Source organism: Chionomys nivalis, chromosome 22 (assembly GCF_950005125.1).
Source record: "Chionomys nivalis chromosome 22, mChiNiv1.1, whole genome shotgun sequence".
In the NCBI taxonomy this organism is placed as follows: Eukaryota; Metazoa; Chordata; class Mammalia; order Rodentia; family Cricetidae; genus Chionomys; species Chionomys nivalis.
In genome coordinates, this window is record NC_080107.1 from 44,898,750 (window position 1) to 44,910,945 (window position 12,196).

At 50.9% G+C, this 12,196-nt stretch overlaps 1 protein-coding gene across 9 annotated transcripts in view; it reads left to right on the plus strand.

Annotated features, from left to right (window-relative positions):
- Positions 1-12,196, plus strand: part of Sptan1 (spectrin alpha, non-erythrocytic 1) — a 70,454-nt gene that overhangs the window by 57,699 nt on the left and 559 nt on the right. For 5 of the 9 annotated variants that reach the window (XM_057754681.1, XM_057754680.1, XM_057754683.1 and 2 more), the window contains 17 exons: positions 291-499; positions 1,149-1,269; positions 1,583-1,704; positions 2,094-2,226; positions 3,221-3,319; positions 5,791-5,950; positions 6,471-6,547; positions 7,142-7,351; positions 7,662-7,958; positions 8,174-8,286; positions 8,734-8,751; positions 9,747-9,809; positions 10,814-10,868; positions 11,323-11,519; positions 11,644-11,697; positions 11,778-11,924; positions 11,997-12,144. In XM_057754681.1, the coding sequence (XP_057610664.1) occupies positions 291-499; positions 1,149-1,269; positions 1,583-1,704; positions 2,094-2,226; positions 3,221-3,319; positions 5,791-5,950; positions 6,471-6,547; positions 7,142-7,351; positions 7,662-7,958; positions 8,174-8,286; positions 8,734-8,751; positions 9,747-9,809; positions 10,814-10,868; positions 11,323-11,519; positions 11,644-11,697; positions 11,778-11,924; positions 11,997-12,144 (2,223 nt within the window). The remainder of the gene's footprint in view (positions 1-290; positions 500-1,148; positions 1,270-1,582; positions 1,705-2,093; positions 2,227-3,220; positions 3,320-5,790; positions 5,951-6,470; positions 6,548-7,141; positions 7,352-7,661; positions 7,959-8,173; positions 8,287-8,733; positions 8,752-9,746; positions 9,810-10,813; positions 10,869-11,322; positions 11,520-11,643; positions 11,698-11,777; positions 11,925-11,996; positions 12,145-12,196) is intronic. The other 4 variants (XM_057754685.1, XM_057754686.1, XM_057754687.1 and 1 more) reach the window with 1 other exon arrangement.

Consider the following 12,196-nt stretch of genomic DNA (forward strand, 5'->3'; position numbering starts at 1 on the left):
GCATCAAAATATGAAAAGAAAAAGAAATGGAGGCCACTACGAAGCAAAATAGGTGGCACTAAAAAGGTTTTTGCTGCAGCCATGGCCCTGCACTCTGTATCCAACTACCTTCCCACCATCAGTGACAGGGAACCAAGTCTTTATCAAGATAGCTGACTTTACAGAACTGCAAGGGTTCACACAGCATTGATTTACGAGGCTGCACAACCCAGTACGGAATTAATGGGTGCTGTTTTCAGGGAAGTCTTTGGGACCAGGTTTCTGAGCCCTCTCTTGTCTTCCTGCCCCAGGATCGTCTGAAGGATCTGAACAGCCAGGCCGACAGTCTGATGACCAGCAGTGCCTTCGACACCTCCCAAGTGAAAGAGAAGCGGGACACCATCAATGGTCGCTTCCAGAAGATCAAGAACATGGCAGCCTCCCGAAGAGCAAAGCTGAGCGAGTCCCACCGCCTGCACCAGTTCTTCCGAGACATGGATGATGAAGAGTCCTGGATCAAGTGTGTGCCCAGCAGTTGTGTGTTCAGTGTCAGGCTTCCTAGAAAGCAGGCGTTTCAGGCTTCCTTGGTCTGTCGGGGGTGGGGGACAGGGAAGTGGGATGTAAGGGCATAGCTTAGGGACCTTGACAAACTCCCAGCCTCTTCTACTGCACAGTAGTGAGTGAGACCCGTTACCCCGTGGTTATGGTAACCATTATGTCACAGTAGACCCTGCTTTTTAGGTCCTAAGGAAGTTGTGGGTTTTGATTTTTTTTGTTTTTTCTTAATTGTTTTTGGTTTGTTTTTTGTTGGTTTGGTTTTGCTTTTTGTTCTCTTGTTTTTGTTTTTTGAAACAGGGTCTCTCTGTTTCCTTATGTGACGCATGAGTAAATGGAGTTAATAGTACATACCAGTGGTGTTCTCTCCTCAGGACAGCACAGTCCTCTGTATGCTCATGACACTTAGAGGAGCCGTGTCCATTGACATGTGCGTGGTCAGAGATGGTTCTGGATGCATGGCTTTGGGAAACAGTGGCTCCTGTTCCTTAAAAACGGAAAGGGATTTTTATGAAGAAAGTGGTAGAGGTTGGAGGACACTATAGTTAGTGGCTAAACTAACACATCCATGGATTGAGCAGGTGCAGGCTAACCTTACTGCCTCTGCTCTTCAGAGAGAAGAAGCTACTGGTGAGCTCTGAAGACTATGGACGAGACCTCACAGGTGTTCAGAACCTGAGGAAGAAACACAAACGGCTAGAAGCCGAGCTGGCTGCCCACGAACCAGCCATTCAGGTGAGTGGTTGCCTTCTGCTGAGAGAACAGGGCCATGAGAAGAAGCAACACCATGTTTGTTTTTTTGAGTCAGGGTTTCTCTGTGTAACCTTGGCTGGTGTGGAACTCCTCATGTAGACCAAGCTAACCCCAAACTCAGAGATCACCCGCTTCTGCCTCACCTCCCGAGTGCTGGGATTAAAGCTGTGCCCAGCTCATGTATCCTGAAGAGCTAATTGTGAATGTGGTGTTGAGGTGTCCTGAGCTTGGGCCACAGACACCTGGAACTGGGCACTCAGCATCTGCTGGTGTTGACTCTTGTTGTGCTTGTCAGGGCGTCCTGGACACTGGGAAGAAGCTGTCTGATGACAACACCATTGGGCAGGAGGAGATCCAGCAGCGTCTTGCACAGTTCGTGGAGCACTGGAAGGAGCTGAAGCAGCTAGCAGCTGCAAGGTGAGCACATAGGCAGGGAGCTCTTAAGACAGACAGAAGGCCTGGCCCTTCCTGCCAGCTCCCAGGACCTGTGTGTCAAGTATCACCTTGCTCCAAAGGCATTCTGAGCTGTTCCTATCCAGTGAGTCTGCACCCAGCAGTTAACTCCAGAGTGTCCTGTCTGAGGAGCACTGTCTACCTTGTGTCCCTCATGAGACTAAACCATGTTTACACATAGACACACCCCTTCATGAATATTTTATCCAAATTTGTTTATTATTTGTTGGTGCTGGTAACTGAACCCGAGATCTTAGACACAGTAGTCAACACCACCAAGCTATAGCTCCAGCCCCCCTTCATGGATATTTAAGTACATACTAATGACTTCCCCTTCCCTATACTTTAATAAGGGGCCAGCGGCTAGAGGAGTCCTTGGAGTATCAACAGTTTGTAGCCAATGTAGAAGAGGAAGAGGCTTGGATCAACGAGAAAATGACTCTGGTGGCCAGTGAAGATTACGGAGACACTCTTGCTGCCATCCAGGTCAGGAAGGCTGAGCACGTGCATAAACAGTGAAGGTCCACCAGCTCACAGTCTGGGGGTACTGCAGGAGGGTGGGCCAGGTCCACCACACCTCATAGAGGAGTCCTCATAGCTTCCGGACCACACTTCATTCCAAGCTTTGTTTCCACATAGCATCTCCTTCTGTTCACTCTTTTCTCTGGCATTCTGTTCCATATGCCTGTCTGTCCAAATTGACCTCTTTTTTGTAAGGATACAATCTTATGGTAAGAGAGATGAAAATATCCCTTAATGTCCTTTTTTCCCGTGTTCATGGCCCCATAGCCACTTCTAGTTGGTTGACAATTGCTGTATAACAGCCACTTAAAACTGACCTGTGTGGGTGGGTTGTAATCCCTCCACTGTTTTCCAGGGTAAAGCTAGCTGAACTGGAAGATCTCAGATGGCTGTAGTCACAGACTTTCTTGTTCAGCCCTACACAGCCCCTCATTCTATTACAGGCTAGATTAGCTTTCTCCACTTCATTCAGAGTGGCAAAGGCAGAAACCACAGAGTATTAAAGGCATTGCACTGTTCTCAGAGCTGGGCCAAAGAAAACCCAGTCATGGACTAGGAGAAGTCACATCACCATGGTCATACCTTCCTTAGTTCCAGCCAGACAATGTGGAAAACAGTTTGCATTGCCTTGATCCACTCTCCTCACAGTGGACAGTCCATGTATAGTTGAGGTCACTAGAAACAGGAAGGGGAGGGAGATTATCCTTCGTTCATTGGGGAGGTAGACCTGGGTCCTCATGGGATATGTGTTGATGCTTTGTTGGGTGTTCTGTTCATTTTTTGCAACCTAAACTTGGTGGTTCAGCTTCTCCTGCAACCTGGTCTCACTCCTGACTGCCTGGTCCTCCCTGTGGAGTAGAGAGTAGGAGGACCAGGCTCATAGCTGTGCCACCCTCTATCCCAAGACCTAGCTACTCACACCACAGGCTCAGTGGCGGACCTCACTGCTTCTCTCTAGGGCTTGCTGAAGAAACACGAAGCTTTTGAGACAGACTTCACCGTCCACAAGGATCGGGTGAATGACGTCTGTACTAATGGACAAGACCTCATTAAGAAGGTGAGCCTGGATTCCAGGAAGACCCTTGTTCTCAACCCAAAGTACACCAAGCTCAGGTCTTACAGAGACTCTGCAGGCCTGTGCCATATTTCACACAGCAGGAACGAGTTGCTTTTGAATTGGCACACTCCTTGGGCAACCAGCTTTTGGCCTTTCCAGTAGAACTTCTAGAATGCTTTTCTCTCAATTCTTTTTTTATTGTTTTATGTGCATGGTTTTGCCTTCACCACACTTTATGCATTGCCCAAAGCTATCAAAAGAGTGTATTGAATCCCTTACAACTGAAGTTACTGATGGTTGTGAGTCACCATGTAAATACTGGAAATTGAACCTTGGGCCTGTAGAAGAACAGTCAATGCTCTTAAACCACAGAACTACCTTTTTTTTTTAAGATTTTTATTTTATTTATTTTTTGGTTTTTTGAGACTGGGTTTCCCTGTGTTACTTTGGGGCCTGTCCTGGAACTAGCTCTTGTAGACCAGGCTGGCCTCGAATTCACAGAGATCTCTCTGCCTCTTGCCTCCCAATTGCTGGGATTAAAGGTGTGCCACCACCACCTGGCAGATTTTTATTTCTTTATGTGTCTGTCTGCACTATATATGTGCAGTGCCCACAGAGGCCACAAGAGGGCATTAGATTTCCCCTGGAAGTGGTATTACAAGCAGTTGTGAGCTACTATGGGTTCTGGGAACCCCCAGCCCCCTGTTCCTTTGTTTCTTGGTGATAAAGATCACTATAGCGATATTAGAAAGTATAATAATAAGTGAGTAGAAAGCACATAACACAGCAGTGTATTCCTACAGGGAATTCCAGCTAACTTGGGCTGTGTGGTAACCCTGTCTCAAAAACATCACCAGAAATCACCCAGAAAGCCATCACTCAAAAACGGCTATTCTAGACTTTATTTTATCTTGAGACAGGGTCTCATGTAGTCCAGGCTGGCTTCCAACTTGTTCTGTAGCCAAGGATGACCTTGAACTCCTGATCCTCACCTCACAGGTGCTTGAATTGCAGCTGTGTACCACCATGCCTGGCTCATTGGGATTTTAATGTTTGGCTATCCAGACTTTCCCTCTGAACTGTGTAGAGCTAAGCATGAAATGTCCACTTAGTAGGATTGTATAACTCCGTGGGTTGTGCAAAACCTAGTGTAGGAGGGACAGTTTACGTTTACTGGTGAATCCTTTCTAGAGAGAGGAAAAAGTCTCAGTACTTTGACAGCAGTGGGGCTCTAGACCCAGGCTGTGCAGCGTCAGTCCGCAGGTGACGATCAGCCACAGGCCCTCGAGACACAGCACAAGTACGATGAGTGCTTGGAGCTCCTGTCACGGTGCTGCTCAGCAACTGCGATGTAGAGAATTGGGGTTTGGGGCTGGGCTGGTGCCCCGATTGGTAAAACCTTTGCCTAGCATCTGTGTGGCAAAAATACTTAGGTGTCTGGGTTTGTTCCAGGGAGAGCTTTTCTCCTGGCTGTGATTAGCAGGCAGCATGAAACTGGAGTCCAGCCCAGACTCCTAGAACTCCTGGGCTAGGAGAGTGAGAAGCATCACGCCTTGCTGAGTCTGACCCTTAGCGTGTACTGTCTGCTCTAAATAGCTGAGGGACTGGGTTGTGATGTTCCTTAGTGCTTTGTTCTGGGCAAACTTTCCTTCTTTACCACATTTCTTTTTCTTCTGCCGTCTTGCGTGTGTTTCCAAATGCAGCTCTGGCTGGAGCTGGCGCTGGAGCTGGTGTTCAGGTTTCACTATCTCTTGTGTCCATGGCATCCAAACACTTCCCAGAATTACTGTCTTCCTTACACAGGGTTGGAGCCGTTCTTTGTCTATGTACTGTTCAGTATGTAAGTGGTGATTCTTCCCTTTTGGAAACTCTGGTACTCACTGCATCACTGCCAAGTGCCCACTGCACTCACACCGTCCCCTCTTCTCGTGCTCCTGTGGCACTGACTACTGGAATTGCTAGTCACAGGCCTTGTGGTTTTATTTTTCGTTTTTGGTTGTTGTTTTTTTTTTTTGATTTTTTGAGACAGGGTTTCTCTGTAGCTTTTGGTGCCTGTCCTGGAACTAGCTCTTGTAGTCCAGGCTGGCCTCGAACTCACAGAGATCCGCCTGTCTCTGCCTCCCGAGTGGTGGGATTAAAGGCGTGCGCCACCACCGCCTGGCTGGGTTTTGTTTTTTTGAGACAGAATTTCTCTGTGTAGCCCTAGCTGTCCTGGAATTCACTCTCTAGTGAACAGGCCTTGAAGTCACAGAGATCCTCCTGCCTCTGCCTCCCGAGTGCTGGACCCGGCCTAGTCGCAGGTCTTCACTCTTAGACTTTCGCTCAGTACCACCCTTTGGAAGCCTCTCTAGCTCTGATAAGGGAGCAGAGAGCCCATGTGGCAGGAGTTGGAGAGTTTGGTGCTGGGGACCTGCCACAGATGGGTGGCTGACTGCAGAGCAGAACTGATGTGTGCTTCTGTCCCTGGCCAGAACAATCACCACGAGGAGAACATCTCTTCAAAGATGAAGGCTCTCAACGGGAAGGTGTCTGATCTGGAGAGAGCTGCGGCCCAGAGAAAAGCAAAGCTGGATGAGAACTCGGCCTTCCTGCAGTTCAACTGGAAGGCTGACGTGGTGGAGTCCTGGATTGGTGAGTAGTGCAGCAAGACCCGAAGCAGCCACAAGGTTTGTTGCCGCACAGTGGGATTTCTGCTGCAGAGAAGAAACTTTTAGGACATGGGCTCAGAGTCTGCTGCAGGACGACCTGATTGCCCAGTAGGAAGCAACATCCCAAAGTCAGAGTTGCCACAGCAGTGCCTACACCAGGCTGTCACGGGGGTTCACCGAACAGTGGCCTGCAGACCTTAACACAAGCAGTACAGAGACCCAGCACTAGTCGGCTCACCAAAGGGTCAGGCAATATCAGAATTGCCCACTAGCTGCCTGGCCAAGGTGCCATCTAGCCCCTGGTTCGATGGAACTGGTTTCTGGTGTCAGCCCATGTAACCCAAAAAGATTTCCACGCTCAGTTGAGGCAGGGTGGTGGTTACAGGGAGCAGGCAGCCACTGTGAGCTCAGGAAGAGTGCAGGTGACTTTGGAATTGGAGCTGGCTTTTCTTAGCCCATCTGGGTTCTGGGAGGCTAGGACAGTCCCATGCTTTGTTTTACAGGTGAGAAGGAGAACAGCCTGAAAACTGATGACTATGGCCGAGATCTGTCTTCTGTCCAAACCCTGCTCACCAAGCAGGTCAGTTAGCCACCTGAATGGTGGGGCTGGATTTTATTTATTCAGATAGCACTTCTAGGAGACAGCCAGTCGTTGTTCTGCCTTTAGGTCTTGGATGGCCTCCTGTATGTATGGCCAAGGACAGCCAATAGTAAACACTTCCAGTCTAGGGCCTCAGAGTTTCTAGAGGGGTAGCACAGATGCAGAACCAGACATAGGTGCGGCAGCTTGATGGACTGGCCAGGCTCGGATACAAAGTGCCTGTCTTGTCTTCAACAGGCTAGGGTCTGTGGGACACGTTTTCCTGGACTCAGTTACACAAAATCAACTGAAAGTGGTCACAAGTGAATGGTCTGCTCTGTGTGAGGAGCCAAGGCCATACATAGCCATGCCCAGAACTTGAGCGCTAGAACGGAAGGGTTTCTTTATGGCCAGGAACTTAAGAGAACAGTGCCATGATCTGTGGTCTAAGGCAAGTAGGAACATAGGCATGTCTGGCTGCATGTCAGGAGGAGGTGGAGCTCTAGGCCCGCTACCATCTGCTTCTGCCATCTGAGCTGAGGCACTTTAGGCTCCTTGCAGTACATACAACTGACATGTGACTTCTCTTTGCAGGAGACCTTTGATGCTGGCTTGCAGGCCTTCCAGCAGGAGGGCATTGCCAATATCACTGCACTCAAAGACCAGCTGCTAGCTGCCAAACACATTCAGTCTAAGGCCATCGAGGTCCGACATGCCTCTCTCATGAAGAGATGGACCCAGCTGTTGGCCAACTCAGCTACCCGGAAAAAGAAATTGCTGGAGGCCCAGAGTCATTTCCGAAAGGTAAGGGTAGTTATATTCAACTGGATCAGTGGAAGGGACAGTAGAGCCCATTTTCCTCTTCCATGCTATGCCATCCTTTGAGGAAGGAGTGTCCTCAGCCCAGAGGAGCTGAACATGAGCCTGGAGGCAGTGGAAACTGAAGCCTGTGGAGCCTTGAACTTGTTGACCCTCCCAGGACGAGCACAGCTTGTACCAAAGGTCACCAGGCAGAGAAGTGGGGAAGATTCTGAGATGGGGCAGAGAGCCAGAGTCCCAGGAACTGCCTTACCCATATAATGCCCACACTGACACCCTGCCCCTCTACTTGTAGGTAGAGGACCTCTTCCTGACCTTTGCCAAAAAGGCATCAGCCTTCAACAGCTGGTTTGAGAATGCAGAAGAGGACCTGACAGATCCAGTGCGCTGCAACTCTCTGGAAGAAATCAAAGCCCTTCGAGAGGCTCATGATGCCTTCCGCTCATCCCTCAGCTCCGCACAGGCCGACTTCAACCAACTAGCTGAACTGGACCGCCAGATCAAGAGTTTCCGCGTGGCCTCCAACCCCTACACCTGGTTCACCATGGAGGCCCTGGAGGAGACCTGGAGGAACCTGCAGAAGATCATTAAGGTGCACCTGATGGGCCAGCCCCTTAACAGCTCTGTTCCCTGCCCTGGGCTGTTCATTGTTTGGGTCAGCCTCAGTAGAACTTATGCCCCTCTCCACTTTTAAGTCCCACTGACATTTCCCCAGGGTAGAACCATGTTTATGCTGAGCCCACCCGTGTGAGGCCAGATGTCAAGAACTAATTGAAGGTAGCAGCATCTGCTTTCCTTTTGTCTCAGGAGCGGGAACTGGAGCTGCAGAAGGAGCAACGGCGGCAGGAGGAGAATGACAAACTGCGCCAGGAGTTTGCTCAGCATGCCAATGCCTTCCACCAGTGGATCCAGGAGACCAGGTGCCTGCCCTGTGGGGCCAGCCGAATGTGCTGCTCCCTGCAGCTCCGGGACACAGGGAGCTTGTTCAAAACCTGGTGCCTAAGCCAAGTACAGTTGACGTCTGTTATTCCAGTGCACGGGAGGATGGCCATGAGCTTGAGTCCAGTGTGGTTACATATTCTGTGCCATTTGAGGCTATAGCAAGACTCTGTCTTACCCCCCCAAAAGATGGGGTGGTGGGGAAGACTGCTTGGACTAAGAAGGCTGGTGAGATCTGATTGGGTCGCTTTGCGTAACTCATTTCAACAGAGATGATGTTGGCACCTGTCCCCAATAAGGTAGAACTGCTGTCCCTGGTGACTGAGGGCACTGATGTTCTGCTCATTTTTTTTTTCTCTCCTCCATCCCGCCCTGATTGCTGCTGTATTGGACACTACCATGGCTCCTGTCTGCTTGGATCTCCACAGAACATACCTCCTCGACGGGTTAATATTGCCTTCTTTCTCCGGGCTCATGGTGTGGTGGTGTCTTGTGTGCTTGTCCCTGTGTCCCTTGTCCCCAGTGGCGTGGCTTATAGAGGTTCCAAGGATGGGCCTCCTGCCCGTCTTGCCCATGCCCTTGGTCCCTGCTAGAAGAATGCATGGTCTTTGCGGGAATCACTTCCCCTCTTTCAAGGCAAGGAATGTCACCATGAGAGGAAGCCAGAGTCTTAATGCCTAGAACCCCTGTTCATGCCTGTTCACCAGGATTGGATTAGCAACTTCCTTTTGGCCTGTTTTCCCATGGTGACCAGAAGGATTTGCATTAAGCCTCAGTGGTCAGTGGACATAGGACGCTGGATGGCTGTGCTAGGAGCTTGGGCTGAATACAGTATCCAGTTGAGGGATGCTCTGCAGCCCCCTTAGGACTGAGGTGGCCCTATCTTCCCCCTGGGGAGGGTAACCAGAATTGTTCACCCTAGCTAAAGGTAGAATGTCCTGTGTTATAATGTGGTGTGGAGATAGGGCTTGGAGGAGTCCCCGGGAGGAGCAGGGCTAGCTCCCAGTCCTACCAGGAGCCTGTACCCAGGCCATCCCCCTGGCCATTCTTGCCAGGCCAAGCCAGACTAAGGATTAACTAGTGTCTGGGAGGTTCTGCAGAGGGGCAAGTCAGGCATGTAAGGGTAATGACCACAGAAACCTGCCCCAGTCAGTCAGGTTGTAAGAGGCTTTGCAAGGCGGGAAGGATTGCAGCCATGGCCTGAGCACCACAGGCTTCCCCACCCTATGTCTGCTGCTCTTGGTCTTGTTTCTGTGCAGTGCCATGCTTCCTCACCTGTGGCTCCTCCCAAGCTTTGTCCCACCTGGCCCAATCCCCTTGAGCTACCTACCCATGGTTCCCACCTGATGCCAGGCTGACAGCTTGTGGCACATGTCTGTCTCGATATGCTCTTGCCTCGCCTTCCTTTGGTATATTCATTTGGTTTCTTTTCTTTGAATAGCATAGCATATCGTCGGGTCATTCGTGTCTATCAGTATGAAGTTGGGGATGATCTGTCTGGAAGGTTCTTCTCCTCTTATTTCTCTTCTTCCCTCACTGTGGTTTTACGAATGCACTCTGGACTCCCAGGCGACTCTGCTTTCTAACCCACACCCTAGCCACTTGGGAGGAAGTTCCGTTCCCCTCCGATGCACTGGCCCTGCGTCCTGCCCCGGTCCCTGGGGCTCCCTTTTCCCGGGGGATGGGGCTTGCCTGTGAGTCTCAACTGCTGGGGTAGGAGGAAGCCTGGTGCCTTGCCTTGCTAAAGCATTTTGAGCTTGGGGAGATTGTAGAGTTCTTCCTGGCTCACTGAAGTCGCAAGGGTAGATTGGGGTAGACATGGGTACAGAGGAGATGGGGCTGTGTGCACTGTGTGAACTGTCCCTGCACGTAACCCTGCTTGTCTGATGTCCTTGTTCACTGGGAACCTTCTTTGTACTCACACATCTTGGAGAGAAGCAGGCTTCTCAGAAAATGGCCTTCAAAAGGAGACCCAGCCTGGCTGTGTCTAGATGCTGGAACCCAGATCCAGAGTTCTGTCACCGCTGTCCTCAGCTGGAACCAGTTGGCCAGCACACCCACTTAGCTATCTTACTGGCCATGCTGTCTCTTAGAATGTGACTTTTCCCCTTAGTAGCCTAAGGGGGATTAAAGCTGGGCTAAGGGGACTGTCAGTGTCTTGACTGTCCTTACAGCCCCAAGGACTCCTGTCTGTTGGGTTCTTGGCCTCCTGTTGGCGCAGAAAGGGGGGACTATCATGCTATCAGGCCTGAAACTGCTCTGTTCCTATGGGGAACAAATTTAATTCCCGAGTGACCTTTCAAGAGCTGAGAGGCCTCTGGCCTATGTGTCTCTGAAAAGGAAATGGTGCCTGCCCTTTCTCAGGCCTGTTAGAAGGAGGTCAACACCAGATGGGTTGTTCTCTGTGAACAGCATTGCAGGCTCTGGCATTTTGTACCAGGAAGAAGAGTTAAATGTGGACACTGATCCGCTGCGATGGAACCCTTCTCACTGTGCTTCTGTGTTTAGGTCCTGCATGGTGGAAGAGTCAGGAACTCTCGAGTCTCAGCTTGAAGCTACCAAAGTGAGTGCCCAAAGTGCTCTGGCCACCCTAGAGGCCCCCAGCCAGGCAGCCACTCAACCTGAAGCTGCCAAAGCTGTTTTTCCCTTGACTTAAAAAACAGCTTGTGAGTTCGAGACCAGCCTGGTCTACAAGAGCTAGTTCCAGGACAGGCTCCAAAGCTACAGAGAAACCCTGTCTCGAAAACCAAAAAAAAAAAAAACCAACCAGCTAGGGGCTTCTTTTTGAGAAAGTCTCTGCCAGCTGCTGTAACGGAACCCTATTTGAAGAGGCCACAAAGTCCTTGCTGCACATCGCATTCTTATTGGCTCCTCTGCCAGTTGCTTTATGAAGATTTTCCCCTCCACATCCTATCCCCTTCCACTCTCCTTTCCTGACTCTTTCCGGCCCTGGGAGATCTCAGCTGGGTTCTGGGGCTTGAGGCGTCCCTGTCTCACCCTGGTTTGTCCCCCGGCAGCGCAAGCACCAGGAGATTCGAGCCATGAGAAGTCAGCTGAAGAAAATTGAGGACCTGGGGGCTGCCATGGAGGAAGCCCTCATCCTGGACAACAAATACACTGAGCACAGCACTGTGGGCCTGGCCCAGCAGTGGGACCAGCTGGACCAGCTGGGCATGCGCATGCAGCACAACCTGGAGCAGCAGATCCAGGCCAGGTACCAGGGTCTGGGCCAGGGTGGGGGACCACCCAGGGTACAGCTGTCAACAAGGGACTGGCACAGGAGGGAAGATGTCACCTCTGCACAGAAGGCCTGCTCCCTACTTTTGTTCTTCTTCTAGGAACACAACAGGCGTGACCGAGGAGGCCCTCAAGGAATTCAGCATGATGTTCAAGTGAGTATGGCCCAGGTACCTTGGCCGAGGGTGGATGGGAGGCAGGGACCATATGCTGAGCCCTGGGCTTTGTTCTACAGACACTTTGACAAGGACAAGTCTGGCCGGCTGAACCATCAGGAATTCAAATCCTGTCTTCGTTCCCTGGGCTACGACCTGCCAATGGTAGAGGAAGGAGAGCCTGACCCCGAGTTTGAAGCAATCCTGGACACTGTTGACCCCAACAGGTAAGCTGAAGAGAAAGGGGACAGTCTTCACCTCCCTCTGAGCACCCTGCTCATTGTACCTGCCTCCCGTAGGGATGGTCATGTCTCCCTGCAAGAATACATGGCTTTCATGATCAGCCGTGAAACTGAGAATGTCAAGTCTAGTGAAGAGATTGAGAGTGCTTTCCGGGCCCTCAGCTCTGAGGGCAAGCCGTACGTGACTAAGGAGGAGCTCTACCAGGTAGGACCTTGGGAAGGGCCAGAGCTCCTGGGCACCCCACATACAGTCAGGA